Raw genomic sequence first — 19,302 nt, 5'->3', positions numbered from 1 at the left:
AACGTCAAATCTGTTCTTGCTGGCAGAAGGTTAAAGTGTCTTAAAGCCTGGTGTCAACGCACAGTTAATGTCACTGATCACACTCAGGTATGGAGAAGTGTCCTTTCTCCACCATTCTATTCTGCTAGCCTACCCTGTATTTAAGACTCACTTGAGCCAGCAAGGTAAAGGTGCTCATTGCCAAGCCTGATGACCTCAGTTGAATCGCCGAGATTCACCTGGTGGAAAGAGAAAACTGACTCCCAAAAGTGGTCCTCTGACCTCCACAGCCAATCCACAGCACGCACACGTGCGCACGCACACACAATTTTTTTCAAAGACATCCTTTTGCAGTTAAATTTTAAGACTGCCCTATCTTATACAATGCCATGAATAAAATTTTCAGATGGAAGAATTTGCAGTTTGATAAAGATATAAATACAATAACTTTAGTGTTCCTCAAATTTTGAATTTGATTTTTCTTTACAAGCTAGAGGTCTGAGGACATCACTGGATGGAAGAGTTAATACCTTGTATGTGCCAGGTCCTAAAGCTTATGAACTGTTTGGTTGGCTGGTTACTTAGGGATTTTTTTGGGGGGAGGGGCAGTGGATAGGGCCTTATGTAGCCCAGGTTTGCCTTAAATTCATGTAGCCAAGGCTGACTGTGAACTCCTGCCTCCTTCCTTCAAGTGCTGAGATGTCTGCCCTGAGCCCCACACTCAGCAGGCTATCAGCTTGTGTCTATCAAATGTTCACTGTTTTTAATTTTTTCCTCTTTTTAAAATCCTGGTTTTTATTTCTATGTACTAATTTATGCTTTAAGAATTGTTGTTTTTAACTACGTATACTTGGAAGTGTCTATACATGAGTATGTATACATGCCCTAGTTAGGGTCACTATCACTGTGATGAAACACTACGACAAAAGCAAGTTGGGGAGGAGAGGGTTTATCTTGCTTTACCTCCATATCACAGTTCATATACAAGAGTATATAGAAAGTATATACTCTAGGTGGTGCATGACTTTAATCCCAGCACTTGGAAAGCAGAGGCAGGTGGATCTCTGAGTTCAAGACAAGCCTGAACTAGTACCAGGATAGCCCGGGCTAACCAAAGAAACCCTCTCTTGAAACACCCCCCCCCCAAAAAAACCAAACAAAGAATTTGGTATTTCAAACATTTCCAAATAAAATGCCTTTGAAAATTCTCTAAAATTATATGCTAAACACATCAATAAAAACAAATGCATGTAGGTCTGGGGTGTCACTTGGTAGTAGAATACTTAGCTAGCATGTCTGCGGCCCTGGGTGTCATCCTTTGCACCACAAGAGCTTTAGAAATGCTATGGCTGCTCTTCCAGAGAGGACCTGAGTTTGATCTACAGTACCCACGTGGTGGCTCACAATCATCCATAAGTCCAGTTCCAGGGAATATGATGCCCTCTACTGACCTACAAAGGCACTGCATAAACATGGAACAGACTACATGCAGACAAAATACCAATGTACACAAAGTAATAAAATAACTTTAAAAATACCCATTCAGCTCATCCAAAAATGTTTACAGTTCAAAACCTATTGCTGCATTATGATGCCAATAGTGCATTTTGCTGCCGGTACTGCTGATGTTCCAGCACTCTGGACACTCACCGGTTCAGGGTATGCGGCAGCCATCTCTATAGTTTGATGGAGTTTTAAACCTCCTCTGCCCATTCTTTTCCCTGCTGAAGAACATGCACTGTCCCCTCTGGAAGGCAATGGTGCTTTTTCTGGGACTGCAGAAGAGAATGGCCCATGGAGGTGGGCAGCTAAACCAGCTGGCTCTGGTGGGCATGGAATGTTCTGTTTCTGAAATTTCTGACCCAGAGCTCACCAGTCCTGTAGGGGGGGATGGGGTCAGGCCTTTCTGGAATTAACTCCTCTTCCACCTTTACAACCACTTCACAACATACAGCTGTCCCTCTAGCAACGTCCAGAATAGGAAGTCAAGTGCCATCTGCTGTCAACAAAGCTGATCAGGGGCTGCAAACTTGAAGTATGTTCTTTAATGTTGTGAAGACTGACCATCTTCCAGAAAGACATTGATAAGTATAGTCTATGTGGCTATGAGGTTTTTAGAGCCCTGAGTTAAGTAGCCATGAGCCACTGTGCTGCCCCCCAGTTTTAGTAATAATCCCTCCACGCACACTATTCTTGTTAGTAAATGTGTGAGAGGAAAAGGCATTTTAAGTAAGGATCCAGTCAGTATTAAAGGTGATGATAGTCGGCTACTGAGGTTGTTCAGCAGGTGAAAGACCTGCCCAGCAAGCTTGTTCATTTGACTTCTTTTCCCGGAACCCACATAAAAAAAGCCAGATGCAGTATCTAGTACCTACAGCAAGATGGAGGACAGAGACAGATTGTCTAGAGCTGGCAGACCAACTGGCCTGAAGCACACAGCACAAAAACGAGAGACCCTGCCTCATATGGGTGGAAGCTGGAAACTGACTCCATAAAATTCTCCACTTATCTCCAGATATTACACTAATAATAATACGTAAAAATCAAATTGTTTTATAAAAACAAAAATGAAAGAACTATGGCCTAGCAGTTATTCCGTAAGTACTCTGATTGTAGCATTCTCCAAGAACTGATTACCACCCAGCCTCTTCCTCTAGTTGACTGTGTGATGATACTGTCTAATACTGAGGAATGTTATTGTGATTGAGGCGTCCATTCAGGTAATAGTATTTTGAAAACTAGAAAGCACAATACAAATGCGCAGTGGTTAAAATTGTCTTAGTTCTTGCATACTGCATGTGCCTTGTGCAGAGGAATAGCCTTCCACAGACAGGATCTTGGAGTGTTGCAGCTCTGGAGCAGATGTCTCTAGAGTCCAGAGACAGCCTGGCACTTATTGCAATTCAGCAGACAAATCACGTCACCATCTCCTTCTTATGTGACTCTTGAGAAGGCATGGAGCCCTTCATTTTTCTTAGTTAGTTAATGCTAATATTCATGGGAGTGTTGTCAGAAAAAGCATAAAACTGAAAGTTAATATTCCACTTATATCCTGCTCCCCATTTTTAACCAAGCCTCCTGTACGTTTCTTAGGAGCAAAGTTAAATGGGAGACAATACAAAAATCAGCTTAGTTTTCTCTTGACACCTCTCTGAGTGAGCACCCTGTTTTCTGAAAACACATTTTTGAAACTCACCATTGTTTTGATAGCAATAATGCAACAATTTTACAGTGTTCTTATTACTTCTCTCCTTCTTGACAGTCATGTAATTTTTCCTTCCTTTTGTAGGCTGCCTGCCAGATGAAACAACAAGCGTATTCAGTACAAGCTCCCTTCAGCTCCCAAGAGCTCCCACTAGCACCAAGCCCATTGTGCCAGTCCGAAGATGCAGACTTCACAGGCTCTGGTACGACTCATGAACCTTTGGAGAAGACAAATGTCACGATGCTCTGAGAATGAGGCGGGAGGAGGACACCTGGGTCTGTGTCCCTCCTCAACATCCATACTTTTGAGCTTGAACACCCCACTTCCTGCACTGTTTCTCATTTCTTTACCCTCTGCATCCCCTAATATTTACTGAATGTAAACACAAATGAGAAAAGGCCCTCCAAAGAAGCATTTGATGAAACTAAAGCCTACCGATTGCCTGAAAATCTCTCCCAAAGACCAAGGTTAAGTCATGGATAATGTCTCCAAAACCATAATGAAGGCAGTTTTTAACATTATATATTTGATATAAGCCATTGAGGATTTATTTTTCAGTAGAGAAGTTGGTATTCAGAGCCAGGCATGGTGGTGCCTGTAATCGCATTTGAGAAATGGAGGTAGGAGGATCAGGAATTTAGGGTCATCCTCAACTACATAGTGAATTCCAGATCAGCCTGGGCTCTAGGAAGTCTAGTCTCAAAAAGAAAGAGAAGGGAAGGAGGCAAGGATAGAATCATGTTGTAGCTTGAGTTATGATGAAGAGTGAGCGTTGAAAGAGCTTCAAAGCAAGTGATCAGTATCTCCACTTTGATTTTATCCAGTATTTATCAGTAAAAAAACCAAGGGATGGGTGTTGGGAAGAAGGCTGCTAGTTCATTTTCCAACCGCCCTGACTTGAAATAATCACACAGAAACTGTATTATTACTGTTTGGCCAATATCTTATACTTTTACCTAGCTATTATATCCTAAACTAACCCATCTTCATTAATATGTGGCTGTGGCTTACCAGGTAAATCTCTGCCAGCATACAGCATCTGTCTCCGATGGGGCTACATGGATTCTCTCTGACTCCACCTACTCTCTCTATATGTCTCTTTCAGCCACCAATGGCAATAAAACATTCACAGCATACATCACTTCCCACATCAGGTGGGGCTACTGCTGATGAAGAGGTGGCTCCAAGATTAAGTGCTTGTTACTCTTCCAGAAGACGCCCACAGCAGGCAGCTCACATCCCCCTGTACCCTGAGATCTGACACTTTCCGGTCTCCGTGAGCACCGACCCTCATTTGCTCTTGCCATGCACATACATATGATTAAAAAGAAATGAAATCCCAGTGCTTGGGCAGGCGGATCTCTGTGAGTTGGAGCAGCCTGATCTACATAGTGAGTTCCAGACCAGCCAGAGCTGCCTAACAGACCTTGTCTCAAACAAACAAACAAACAAAAAAGCTCACCAATGATGAACTTATAACCCTGTGCTGACTTGCACTCTTTTTCATAAATGTCACTCTGTAAAAAGTTTAGCGCATAGATACTATTTGGTTTTAAGTCAGGGTACTTGATGAATATCATCAGCAAACAAACTACAGATGAAATGTAGCCCTCCACCTATTTCACTTCGTCCAGGAGCTACAGATGGTTTTATATTTCAAAGATTGAAAACAATTGAAAGTCAATTTTATGAAAATGCCATGAAATTTGCACTTCAGCTCTCCTTAACACATCATTGAGCATTGCTTATATATTGTCTGCGGATGTTTGGCTCTTCTGATGCCATGTGATGAAGTTAAACAGCTCCAGCAGAGACAGTCTGGCCTATACCTGGCCATGGATACAGACCAGGAGGGTCTGGCTAATGTACATCATGTATTCATACCAGGTAATAGCAAACCATGGCCCTGTATTTTAAGTTATAGAACTATATTCATCTCTTATCCACTTAAATATTTATCGAATACTTGGTATGAGCCGGGCTTTGAGTTGAGTTCTGTGAGAGAAGCAAACGCAAAGATTGACTGGACATCTGGCAATTAAGAAAGAACATATGTAGCTTTTGCAGGGGGCCAAGTTTTGTTTTCTAGCCTTCACATGGAGCAGTCAACCCCCTGTAGCTCCAGTTCCAGGGGTCTGGTGCCGTCCTCTGACCTCTGTGGGCATTGTGCACCCCTGTGGTCCGCTGATACACACACACCAGAGCACTCATCCACATAAAATAAATATAAATCTTCTCAGGCATGGTGGCCCATACCTTTAATCCAAGCACTGAGAGGCAGAGTCAGGTGAATCTATGTGAATCTGAAGCCAGTCAGGGCTACAGATAGAGTTTCAGGACAGGATATCCAGGGCTATGTAGAGGGACCCTGTCTCCAGACACTAAAAAATAAAAGTAATTCTTATAAAACAACCTAAAAGTGACTTAGGACAATGGGGTGGAGGGATAAAAATGCCATCTCTAGCATCTTCCTATTCTCTCTGTTTACTCCGGGGACTACAGTAGGCACTCATAACAGCAGAGTCAAGTTTCCAAAGCTGCCATGAAATGTGCCAGTTGTATGCCATGTTTATGCTAGATTAGTGGGAAACAACATGAATTATATAAACTGCAAAAAAAAGACAGAAAAATCTTTCTAAAATTAAACTTTCTGTTGTTTCTGGGGCTGTATCACTGGGTTGTTCATCTTAGCTAGGTCTTTAGGTCAGCACGTTCCATGTACAGCAGTGGCGCTGGGTGAATCGTGGAGCAGGCCGGGTGGAGGCTGGCACCTCACCCACCATGCTGGATGCTGGCACCTCACCCACACTGTCTTGCTGCTCCTCTGACCTGCTGAGTAACACTAACCTGCATTTACTCTTCAGCAGTGAGCCAATTTTACTACATAGGAATCTGCTGTTTAGGTGCCTGAATCTACTTCTGTATGTTTAAACCCAGCTCCCCTGTGTTATCAAATCATAATTATTGAATCAAGAACTCCCACGGGTCCACTTTCTTTGTTTTGTGCTAAGAATCTTCCTCTTCCTTCTTATATTCCCCCTCCTTGCTCTGGAGCAGGATGCAGAGAGGGGGGAACCTGTCTTGCTTTTGTAACCCAGGCTGGCCTTAAATTCAAGATGAACCTCCTGCCTAAGACTCAGGAGTACTGAGATAACAGGAATGTGCCACACACAGCCAAAACCAAACTTTTCTATAAAGAACTGTATGGCCACCATTTGAGCTCACAGGCCACACAGCCTGTTGCAGCTTTTCACCTCTGCCTGTGTGTACAATAGCATACATAAGCATAAATGAATTAGTGGGTCTGGATTTCAGTACAGCTTTATGGACACTGAAATTTTAATTCTTGTAAATTTTATCTGTCTTAAAATATGATTTTCCACAGAGAGAAACCCTGTCTCGAAAAACAAAGCAAATCTATAGATATAGATAGATATAGATATAGATAGATAAATACTGACATAGATATATAGGTATAATTTTCCTCTTTTTTTTTTCCTTTTGAACTTGTATTGACACTGTGGTTATGGGCAGTAGCCTGCTAATACCTGCTATCACATAGGTAGGTCGCTCTAGCAGACATTTGAATCCTGGTCTTCTAGGTTTCTATGCTTTAGACACTACTGACCAGTAGGTGGCGCTCACTATTGTCAACCCCTATGGATTTGCATCCACCATCATGGTGCTCAGACTTGGTAAAGGCAAAGCCCCCGGCAGAGATCACTTCTATAGAGGTCTCTGCAGGACACAAAACGCTGTAAGTTTTAGTTCTTCACTAGAGTGGGGTTAGTTATACGCAAAGTGCACATTTGGAAATAGATACTGGGTGTTTTTAAACGTCCTTCTTGGCCTAGAAGTTTTTATCTGTTTTAGAAAGATGCATTCTTGAAGAATGATTTAAAAATAATAAACCTTTAGGGGCTGGTGAGGTGGCTCAACAGTTAAGAGCACTTGCTGCTCTTCTAGAGGACTAAAGATTGGTTCCCAGTGTCCACACGGCAGCTCACAACCGTCTGTAACCCCAGTTCCAGGAAAATGCCCTAGTGCACATATGCAGGCACTCACAACACTAAAACTATGAAAAGTAATAAACTTTAACTAAATAAATAAGCCTTTATACAATATTATAACTCTTTTAACAAGAGTTTTATTCATGGCCTTGGGAGTAAGTTTTCATATTTTTATTATAACACAAATGTATGCATACATGTGTATATTCATGTATGTGTGTGTATGTGTGTTGAATAATCTTGACCAAAATTCTTGGGACTAGAAATATTTAAGATTTTGGAATATTTTCATATATATAATGAGATAGATTGGGAATAGGATCCAAATCTGAATACAGAATCCATTTATGTTTTATTTATGTGTATATATATATATATATATTATGTACAGCCTGAGGCTGTTTGGATGTGTCCATATTTTTACTTTCTCCTATCACATGAAGTCATGTGTTGAATTTTCCATTTATAGTATTATGTCAATGATCAAAAAATTTCAGATATCTGTATTAGGGATGTTCAGCCTGTGACATTCTTATAAACCCCAATTTTCCGTCATAATAGCTCTTATACTCATTGCAGTATGCTTTGGTGGACCTAAATATTTAGTCATCTTAAATTTTTCAATGCTGTATTTCATGGTGGGTTTTGAGTTTTTTTAATTAAGTATACCTAGAATTGGTAAGTTGACAGATTGATGAGTTAGTGCCTTGTCCTGTGGGTGAGGTGAGCGGTTACCCAGCTTTTCCCTTCACAGTGCCTCATGCAGAGGGAATGACGTGAAGCACACACCGTATGCTCCAGTGAGTGCACGAGCTGCATCTTCTACTGCTAATCATTGTGTTTTCCCTTTCCAGGTAACTTCCAGGCTCCTCTCTCAGTGGACCCTGCAACATGTCCCATTGTCCCTGGCCAGGAAATGATCATAGAAATATCCAAGGGGCGCTCAGGGCTTGGTCTCAGCATTGTAGGAGGAAGAGACACACCTTTGGTAAGTGTTTAGAAATAAATGTTGTCTACTGTCACAGAGTTAGTTGCTGAGGCTCATTATGGCCCAGGATACTTACACTGGAGGCTTAACAAAACAAAACAGAATATAAGTACTCATTCCCTCAAGCATAAGGAAGCTCAGGAGCTTCAGGAACTACAGAAACCTGGTCCTCCTGCATCTGGCTTGTAGGCCTTGCATCTCTGCATCTCCCCTCCCGTCCTAGAGGACGTTGGCCTACAGCTGACTCTCCAATAAACTACCCAGCCCAGAAGAAAATGTACTGTGCTCTGAGCCTGAAGTTATTGACCAATGGATTTTTAACTCCTTACGCTTTATCAAAATATTGTGATTGAGGACATTTATGTCCTAACCTGCCCTCTGCCTCTACAGTCAGAAATTGCTGCATGTCGGATCCTACTTACGTGTGATGTCTGGATGGGAACTGAGGATGCAGAGTTGCCCAGGCCCCACAGGCACTGGCGCTGCCTGCCTCCCACACAGACCTCGGCTACCATACGGCTCTGAACTCCTGTATTTCTCTTCGTCTAGCATAGGGTACTGTGTCTACCCAGTTTTTGTCACTGGGGAAGGATTGCCCTTTCCTTACAGCCTTTCTTCTGTGTGACTAAGTCATATCATTAAACAGTGTAATATTCATATACTATTTTAGTAATCTTAACTCCCTGGGCTGTAGAAATGCTCAGATTTCATAAACAGCAGAAAATGGTTTATAACTGTGATCTTTGCCATACTAAAGCCATTGGGGTAGTATTGAGAAGCTATCCCTGACATGGGTACTAGCTCCCTCCTAAAGGCTCTTCCTAAAGGCTCTTTTCCCCCATTTTCCCAAAGAGATACCTTAAATACTGTAAGAAGTGAAATTGTGTATATATAAAGCTAAATATATATCTGGACATTGCACATACATGGTGTACATATACATATATATATATATATACACACACACACACACACACACACACACACAAATTTAACCATCTGATCTCTTTATCATAAATAAATCTCTTCTTATGACTTAGCCCAAGATAGAACTAGATTTCCCAGAAGACTCAGAAGAATGGAGTCAGCTCAGCTGAGCAGCCACTCAGCTCTCTCCCCACTGTTGGTATCAATACAGTTGTGCTCTGTGTGGGACCCAGCCTCTCCTTTCGAGGCCTTGCTGAGCATCTTGCTCTGCTTCTCTTGCCACGTCAAGAATGCAAAGATCAAAGTTCTTCAGGAGCATCTTGACGTTCCTAATAGTTCTGCCATTTGAGACTATAAATCCCACTGTTCTTGAAAGATAAGTGTCACTTAAAATGAGAGATGGGACACAACTTTTATTTCCTAACCTCATCAAAAGCCTCAAATTAGAGTCACAGAAAAAATATAGGACTGTCTTTTTTATTTTTTATTTTTTTGCAACCAAAAAGAGGATAGAAGTGGAAAGTACTTAAATGCAGTGAAGATCGTTTTCTTTTTTTAATGCTCCCCCAAATTTTCACACGAAGCATGAAAGCTAGCACATGGGTCCCATTATCCATCCAGCCGGAAGTTTGCAAACAAAGGTGGGAGTTTGTAAAAAGAAGTTGCAGGAAACGATGAGCTGGTGTGAGCAGAAGCTCTGCTGTTTGGACTTGCTTCAGCCTTGGTGCAGGGAAGGGCAGGACTGACTTCCACCTCTCCCTTTCCCTCCACACCCCTCCCAGGCAGAATCCCATGTCCTTTTTGTTATGTGGCCAGCAGATCTGGCCATCTGTAGAGTTAGTCTCCTGACACCTCATCAGTCCTCTGCCAGGACAGATGGCTTCTGAGATCACAGAGGGAGATCACATGTCCTGTCCTGTGTGTTTGCATCCAGTCACCTGCACCAGCCTTTGAAAGTACTGAGCTAATGACAAGGGTGAACGCTTCAGAAGGTTTACAAACACACCTGCTCCGGTCCTCGGAGACAGCCTTCTGCCTCTGTTTTCGTCTGTGACGCCTCTGCCAGGCTGGCCTCTGGAGAGCCGGTCTTCTGTGATAGCTTACATATGTTTGCTCAGTTCTTCTTGCTTTGACCTGGGCTGTAAAATTGAGTGGCATTGCCCTGCTTTCATTAACTCTTTTAGTGTTTGCAGTCTACTTACGGTAGGAGATCAACCAATGAAAAAATCATAATTCTTCCCATGTTTAGAGGGTAGGGAAAAGGGATGCTGTAGAAAGCTTTTAATGAGCTTAACTATTATAGACTAGTTGTTGTATGAAATGTGGAAGCCAGGAAGCCAGATAAAGCACATTGTGCAGCCAGGGTGTGGTATATTAATTCACATTGTATTTCCTTCCGTTGATATGTGTATAATTCCATCTTTTTCCTGTCTTCCCTTGTTCTTGCTGGTCTTGGTGAAGTGTTGCTTTGCCTCACAAAATACCACACTGCTCTTCGATGACATCTAATCTGCAAGTAAAAACTGAAAGAGTGCTTACTCTGCTGAAAACTAGTGCTAGCCCCTCCCAGACCTGCCAAGCCCTTCTCAAAGTGCCTGTCTCCTGATTGGGAGGGAGTTTTGGTGGTGTTTTCTTTTGGTTTGGTTTGGTTTGGTTTGGTTTTTCTTTGTGTAACAGCCCTGGCTTTCCTGGAATTAACTCTTGTAGACCAGGCTGGCCTTGAACTCACAGAGATCCACCTGCCTCTGCCTCCTCGGTGCTGGGATTAAAGGCATGATCAGAGTTTTACACCCACATTCTTGAAGAAACAAAATATAGTACCCCAGAGTATTTGAGGTTATTTTATTGCCAGATGTGGGATGCTAGAGAGGAAAAGAAAATTCAGGAGTAGGTCTTTATCCTGGACCACTGGCAGGCCCTTTTCTGGATACTGTTGCCAGCAACCACAGTGTAGACTCTCACTGCGCCCTCGAGGCCACAGAGCTGAGCACAGTGCTGATTCTTGGGGGAAGAATCTCACGACGTTACCTGAGATGCACTGTGCAGGTGTTAAGTTAATGCCAAGTGTATACTTAGGGGTATGTGCCTTAGCTAAGCTTGCCAAGTGCCCTTAGTTGTTAGAGTAAACCCTCTGCTTAAGAGATAACCCAGTCAGTCAGCTGCTTACCGTGAGAGCATGAAGACCCGAGTTTGATGCCCAACATGGTATGGCGACACATGTTTGTAATTCCAGAGCTGGGGAGGCAAAGACAGGCAGATTCCTGGGGTCCAGCCTAGCCTAATCAGCAAGTCCCAGGCCCATTGAGAAACCTTGTCTGAAATAACAAGGTGCATGAGGTTGATCTTTGGTGTACACACACTCACGCGCACATGCACACACACACAAACACAAGTAGATCCCTAGTTCTCTTTATCTCGTACCTCTCTGTGTTTCCTATACCATGAAATATGACTTTGTTTCTAGATGAATATTTTTTGTTTGTTTTTGGTATCAAGCTTCTAAAACTGCTGTAGGCATTCTTGTATAATTCACGTGCATCCTCACAACACCCTGTGCTAGAACTTGTATTGATTGTAGAATCTCCAGATGAGAGGGAGATGTGTTAGGGAATTTCTCCAAAGACATACCCTGGTGGTGGGAACAGGTAGTATTTGGACAGATGGTCTGGCTTTAAAGTCCACTCTTTGGGTCTCTCTCTGCTAACTCTACCACTGTGTGCCATCGGTAGAAGGGACTTATCCTATCTACCAGACTCTACATGCTATTTTAATGTATGTATCTAGAAGCCATACAGAGTCTTACACCCTTTAAACAAGGCCCTGTACCAGGCTTCTGTGCCTTTCTGAACACTGGCCTCACCCAGTTTCTCTAGTGAGTGCTGTTCCTACCTGGTGCCAAGCTTTGTGACCCCATTGGCTTCATGAGGAGTCTCTGTAATGGGTTTTATTCTTAGAGTCCCTGATTACTTCTGGGCACAACTACAGCAGTATTGAAATCATGTCATTGAAGTGAGAACAGCAAGGTTGGGAAAGAGGCCAGAGGGACAGTTTTGACCTTCTTTGAAACTTTAGAATTAACTTCTTATTGGTAAAGGATGGGAATGACCCAGTGCCTGTGTCCTGAGAGTGAACCTCCTCTCATACAAACCTAGGTGTTCTCCGTGGGCTCAGTGACAGGCGGGTGTCACATTAATATTGAGGGCCAACAAATGACCTGCCAGCACCCAGTGAGTGTGTTGTCCCTAGAGAACTCTTGAGAAAGGCTACACTCAACTTCTGCATAAGTATAACCACTCAGCTTCTTGCTTTATAGCAGAGGATACACATTTACACTTATGGCTCTCATTTTCAAGAGGATAGTGTGAGAAAACTCCATACCCCATGTTTGACACCTCACAATGTGCTCTTAACATTTAAAGTCTCAAGAGTTGCTTTATTTTATTTAACTAGCAAGTAAGGCCAAGTTATTATGGGCTAGCTTGTTTGTTTTATGGAAGTTAGAATCTGTTTTTATTTTTGAAAAGAAAAGTTTAAAAATAAAAGCCCTAGTTAGTATCCTTGCACTGTCTTGGGGTTTTGTTACAAGAGAAAAGCCAACAAGGGCACTGGCTTTGCTTTTATATTTTGAGTGCTGTTCCACTAAACGTAAGGCAGGTCAATTCTTTTTTTTTTTCCGTTTCTTTCAGAACTTTTCTTTATTCTTCTTTTATATTCTCTGATCTCTGATTCTCTGCTCTTCATATTTATATACACCAACAAAATCTTTTGGGCAATATAGAAATTACAATATGTTATATTATATTCTTCAAGAGAATGATTGTAATGAATACAGGTAAAAGCACGTTTTCTTTTTTTCTTGCATGTATGATTTTAATCCTAAATTCCAAACACTAAAGAAAACATGAGGTATTTGTTTTTCCCAGTCTGACTTATTTTACTTAAAATAATAATCTCCAGCTCTATCCATTTTCCCACAAATGTCATGTTTCGTTACTTTTTCTGGCTAAATAAAATTACATTGTGTATGTGTACCATATTTTCTTTTCTTTTTTGATTATTTGTTCTTGTTTTTATTGAGCTATGTATTTTTCTCTGCTCCTCTCCCTTCCTCTCCCATCCCCTTCTGCCCTCTCCCGTAGTCCCCACACTCCCAATTTACTCAGGAGATCTTGTCTTTTTCTACTTCTCATGTAGATTAGATCCATGTATGTCTCTCTTAGGGTCCTCTTTTTTGTCTAGGTTCTCTGGGGTTATGAATCATAGACTGATTTTTCTTTGCTTTATGTCTAATAGCCACTTTTAAGTGAGTACATATGATATTTGTCTTTTTGGGTTTGGGTTACCTCTCTCAATATGATGTTTTCTAGATCCATCCATTTACCCACACTTTTCAAGATGTCATTATTTTTTTCTGCTGTGTAGAAAAACGTACCACACATTGTGGTACATTGTGTAAATGTGCCACATTTTCCTTATCCATTCTTCAGTTGAGGGGCACATAGGTTGTTTCCAGGTTCTGGCTATGACAAACAAAGCTGCTATGAACATAGTTGAGCACATGTCCTTGTAGAATGATTGAGCATCCTTTGGGTTTATACCCAAAAGTGGTATTGCTGGGTCTTGGTGTAGGTTGTTTCCTAATTATCTGAGAAATCACCATACTGATATTCAAAGGGGGGCTGTACCAGCTTGCATTCCCACCAGCAATGGACAAGTGTTCGCTTTACCCCACATCTTCTTCAGCATAAGTTGTCATCAGTATTTTTTATCTTGGCCATTCTTACAGGTATAAGATAGAATCTCAAAGTTGTTTTGATTTGCATTTCTCTGATGGCTAAGGATGTTGAGCATTTCTTTAAGTGTCTTTCAGCTATTTTAGATTCCTCTGTTGAGAGTTTTGCTTAGGTCTGTACCCTATTTTTTTTATTGGATTATATATTATATATGCATGCAGTAGACTGGAGATCAAAGGACAACTTCCTGGAAGTCTGTCCTCTCCTCCACCATGTGGACCCCAGAGACTGAACTCAGATTACTTCACTTGGCACCAAGAGTCTTACAGTCATTTCACTGGCCCTTTTCTGTGTCCAGAAACCAAAGTGTGTGGCATCTTCAGCAGTTGAGTCTTCTTGTCATGCAGTTATGGTGGACAGCCAAGAACAATGGCCATACCCTGTGTATGTGCCTCTGGGGCCCCCTTGACCACTAACTTAAAGGAGGTATTCAGTGCCTGAAACTGAGGGGTTTTTTTTTTTTTACTTAAATAACCTTCTAGAGGCAGCAGTGAACCTACCCATCATAGTATGTCAGTTTAAACTTTTTTTGTTTAAGTTGTATTTTTAATTAGCTCATAGCTTAGTAGGCTTCCTTAAGACTTTCTCATGCACTCTTAACTGTGGTTAATCCACTTCGCATCCTCTCACCTTCCCCACTCCCTCTGCCATCCCTTGCCCCATCCCCACTTGAACCTTTAACTCTCGACTGAGGCCTCATCCTCTCTCCTCTCTCATAAACGTTTTCTAGCTTCCTGACTTTTACACACAATTCTCCGTGTTTGAAGGAAGGATCTTCATATGAGTAGATTGTGAACTGTTTTCTTTCTGGGTCTGGGTTGTCTCATTTGGTATAACATTTTCCATTTCCTTCCATTTTTCTGCTTTAAGAAATGTAGATATTCTCAATTTTAAAAGGCTTTAGACAAGTGGTTCTCAACCTGTGGGTTGCAACCCTACAACACATATTAGATACCCTGAATGTGAGACATTTATATTACGATTCATAACAGAAGCAAATTACAGTTATGAAGTAGCAACAAAATAATTTTATGGTTGGGGGTCACCACAACATAAGGAGCTGTATTAGAGAGCTAGCATATTAGGAAAGTTGAGAACCCCTGTTTTAGACTGTCAGATTTAGAATTTTGTCATTAGTGTCCAAGTTTTAATTTTTCTTTTTTATTTTCACACATGATTTAATATCTATTTATGTGCTTGGGGCTGGACCCAAGGATTCACACACGTTAAACATGCACTTTCCACTAAGCTGCAGCATAGCCCTAATAATCTAATTTGTTACGACACACAAATTCTATAAAGTAATACCAATCTAGTCTACCTCTGTTACACAGTTGTGTAAGCCACATGTCTTGTACCTTGCTAAGTCATAAGGGAGGAGGCCCCAGGCATTTGGACATTATGTGGCAAAGTTTACCTCCCAAGAAATTCAAGTGCAGAAAACCTTTCTTTCCCACAGCCATGTCTGCTCTGATGTAACTCCATTTGACCCCATCATTTTATGTGCTCTCGCCTATTTATTGCCACTTTTGACAGTTTGGAAGTGGTACTACAGCAGTCCAAACTCCTGGATATTTTTTAAGTAAGCAGGGTAGAGCGCTAATTTACACTGATTGTTAGCAGTTCACCCTCATGTGAACTCCGCACAGTCTATCTCCTAAGGAGCGTGGTTTGCCTTGGCGTGCGGTCCCCAAAGCACAGCTCCTTTTGTCATTATTGCTTAAGTCATCTATTTTTACACAAAACATCTTTTTACCTTAACTTTACTTTAAAATCAAGTAGAGTTTACAAAACCTCTATGAATCACACTGGAAGAATGTTAACGAATTGTACCCTGGATTTGGACATTCAGCCATAAGAACGTGACTGCAAACAACAATATTATGCAGGCTAAGTAAGATTTCAATAAATAAGGAACAAATGGAACTGTGGGGACTTATAAAATGTAATGCATATACATATATGCATGCAATAACAATTAGTGGAAAAAAAAGAAGCCATGAATTCAGAGGAGAGTAAAAAGGGGTATATGAAAAGGTTTGGAGGGGAGAAATAAAATAAAAAATATAATGATCAAATGTAATGCAAATATTATCCATTTCCTTCAATGAATTAATATATCAGCATGGACAATTATATACATATTCATGAACATCACCTTTTTGTTAAATCAAGCTTGGCACAAGAACTCAATTTTAGGTAAATTTAAATTTCATTTTTGAGCTTAAGAGAAAGCTTATCACAGTGTTAAAGTATAATGTGTTTGTTGATTCTCACCGCAGTTCTCGTGGTCACTACTATGTCTGTGACTTCATTTCATAGGTTAGTCACCTGGTAAATAGTGTGCAAAAGTTTATGACCCCTGAAAGTAAGTATGTATGTATGTATGTGATGTGTATGATTGTATCAGTTGCATTGAAACTGTTTAGTCTATGGAATTTGCAAGCAGTGAGGACATCAATTTGACAGATACTGTGTTTCTTGTAATGTCACATTCTGTTTTATAGGAAAGCAGTATATTTAATATACACTTGACAAATCTATTGACTTCCTTTGCCTTCAGTCAGGAATGTTCTCACAGGTTAAGAAATTAAGCCCCTGTGTCAGCCAGGAGCAGAGTCTCTGGTGATGATGAGAAAGGCAGCTCACAGCTCCGTGTAAGCTTTATCTGAATTAGGCCTTTTTTGCAGTCTTTTTCCTTTCTTATTTGAAGCTGAGCTTCACTGAGCTGCCCGTGCTCTCCTTGGACTCACTCTGTAGTGCAGGCAGGCTTTAAATTTGGCATCCTCCTGCCTCAGCCTTCCAAGGAACTGGGATTACAGACCCATGTCAACAGGCCCAGTTTGTACAATCCATTATTGGTGGTGGAGATAGAACACACAGCTTTTGGAGATAGAATATCCTGAAATTTCCTTGTATCATAGTAATTCTTGAAAAAAAATTACAAAGGGGGTGGATCTGGGCAGAGTTAGGGAAGGAGAGGGAAGATCATGATCAAGATGTGTTGTATACATGTATAAAATGCTCAGAAAGCTAATAAAGTATGTTTCACCCAGAAAAAAGCAGCAAGTCATACATTGGAGTTTCCATGGTGACAAGAAACATAGAAATGTTGGCATGCCTCAGTCTTGCATTTAGACTATACTGACATGTCTTCCTCCCTCTATTTACTAGGTATAACCCCTGAAACTTTGATGTCTGTGTTGGGGGGTCATTATTCAATCAGTCTCTACTATATGGTGGATTCTTTGTGCCACCGTGTAGGGAGAAAAAGAATTTTAAAGCTGGTATGGAGTTAGAGGGCGTATGTTTCACTGACATTGTTAAGTGTCATGAAAAAAGAAACTTAATGAGGCTACCTCGAGAGTGTCAGGAAGTGTGACTCTTCAAACTCCCAGTCCTGAATCCTTCCAAACACTGCTGCACTTTAAAGTTCTAATTGAAGTACAATTGAAAAGCTTTCTTCCTAAAAGCATCGGGTTAAGAGGCTGGAAACAGCTAAGTCGTAGACCACTGGGTTAACATGAATTCATAAGGCCCTGGGTCCAGACACACAGATGTACACAGAAACAGGGAGAGAGAGAGAGAGGGAGGGAGAGAGAGAGAAAGAAAGAGAGAGGGAGGGGGAGGGAGGAGGGGGAGAGAGAGTATTAAAGGATCTGGTTCTAAGAAGAATCATCATTACGTGTTCTTTGTATTTAACTAGATATAGTTCCAGCTTACAATTTTGCTCAAAATGAGATAAGCTGCATCAGCTTAACCCAGCGTTTCATATTTAGCTACGTTCAGGCCTGTGTTTTCAGTGACTATTGGAGTATAGTTTAGGCTTCTACTCTCCTCGCTGCATTAGCCCCCCTCATGGCTCAGTGCTTTGGCTGTGAGCATGGCACACTACACTTCATAGAAGGCACGCCTGCTGTGAGTTCTGCACAAGTAACAACTGAGAACTCTGTTAAGTAGCCTTTGGAAGCAGCATGTGTCACAGAGGTCTGAGCCATGGTTTCTCTCAAAAGAAAGAAATGCCCATTTAATATGGAATATGTTTAATATTGCTTTCAGTACTCGTGGGTCTTTCTCATTAGGAGCAGTTTTTCCCTGATGGCAGAATAACAAGATCTGACACTTTTTTGGAATACTGATAAATGTTTTCCATCTTAAATGTGAAATTTAATGTGGAACTTTTGTGGTTAAAGCATCCCTTAGGAGTTCTTGTGGGGAGTGTGGTTGGAGGCTTTTACGAGTGTGGCAAAGACTGCTTTTCCTTCAAGGGTGATCCAAGCTATGGAAAACTTGCCTACAAGCAGGAAACAAAGCCATGTGGACACAGACCTTCATAATTATCTACCATAGAGTTCCCAGTCAAAATTTTGTTCTAAAATGCTTATTAAACTAATCTACTGAATATCCACAAGTGTTAAGTATAAAAATCTCATTCGTCTAGAATAGCTTGTCCACAATGTAAAGCTTCTTAAGCTTTTTCAGCCCACAGACAACATTACTTAATTTTTCTAACACATGGCTTCCTTAAGTGTTATGGGCCTATTGTGACAAGGATAAAATTGCCTTTTGCCGAATGATTAGTGTGTTTATGAGTTACTTTATCTACTTGTTGGCAGCTTGAACAGTAAAGAAAATTTGATTGATGCACTGTAGTGTGCAGTGAATTTGCCTCTGTCTAAGGGTCTGTTATTACATGTTATCAAATTCTTTTCCAGCAATTCAGAGTTTAATCCCCTTGGAGGAATTTGGGGATTTTGTGGGGCTCGGTGATAATTAAGTCTTTCTCATGCTTGGCTCCTTTAAATGGTTCTCTGAGCTAACGTAAGTTCTCTGGGAATTCATATGGCTTCACATCCATTTTTGGTTGAGTATTTTGGTTTTGTATTGTTAATACTGTGCCATAAGAAGGTAGGACTGAAACAGAATTAAGACATACTAGCCTTACCCACCTCTCCATTCAGAGTCATCTTGATCTCTTCTGTCGTCGATGTTTTCTTGATAACACTGAATAGAACACTTGATGGGTGTTTGCTTCAGGTTGCCACCAGGACACAGAGATGAACTGGGAGCAGTTCTGAATTTTAGCATCAGGAATAGGGGAATGGGTCTATGGAAAGACAACTGTGATATTCTGCTAAGTGCAGGAATGCAGTGGTGACTCACACAAGAATTAGTAGTGGAGGATGTGACCCTTGATTGATTTGAGGAGAACATCAGGAAACAAAGGAGTTACCTTTCAACATTTGAAGCCCTTCATACTTTCTAAACACATATAAAGATGATATTTCTATTTGTATTTAAATATCAACCTGTCGGTGGTATATGGTGTGCTGTTGGTTATATTATCCTGCCCTGTAAAAAAAAAAAAATTAAAATCACTCAGAAACAGCTCTGGAGAGG

The 19,302-nt window shown here is 41.1% G+C and overlaps 1 protein-coding gene across 7 annotated transcripts in view; it reads left to right on the top strand.

Moving 5' to 3' along the window:
* Positions 1-19,302, top strand: part of Patj (PATJ crumbs cell polarity complex component) — a 317,812-nt gene that overhangs the window by 245,704 nt on the left and 52,806 nt on the right. For all 7 annotated transcript variants that reach the window (XM_085686293.2, XM_085686290.2, XM_085686292.2 and 4 more), the window contains 2 exons: positions 3,269-3,386; positions 8,049-8,182. In XM_085686293.2, the coding sequence (XP_085542419.2) occupies positions 3,269-3,386; positions 8,049-8,182 (252 nt within the window). The remainder of the gene's footprint in view (positions 1-3,268; positions 3,387-8,048; positions 8,183-19,302) is intronic.

The sequence above is a fragment of the Myodes glareolus genome, chromosome 3 (genome assembly GCF_982192425.1).
Source record: "Myodes glareolus chromosome 3, mMyoGla1.1, whole genome shotgun sequence".
Classification (NCBI taxonomy): Eukaryota; Metazoa; Chordata; class Mammalia; order Rodentia; family Cricetidae; genus Myodes; species Myodes glareolus.
Note: the sequence above shows the minus strand (reverse complement) of the source record. Positions and strands in the feature narration are given on the sequence as shown.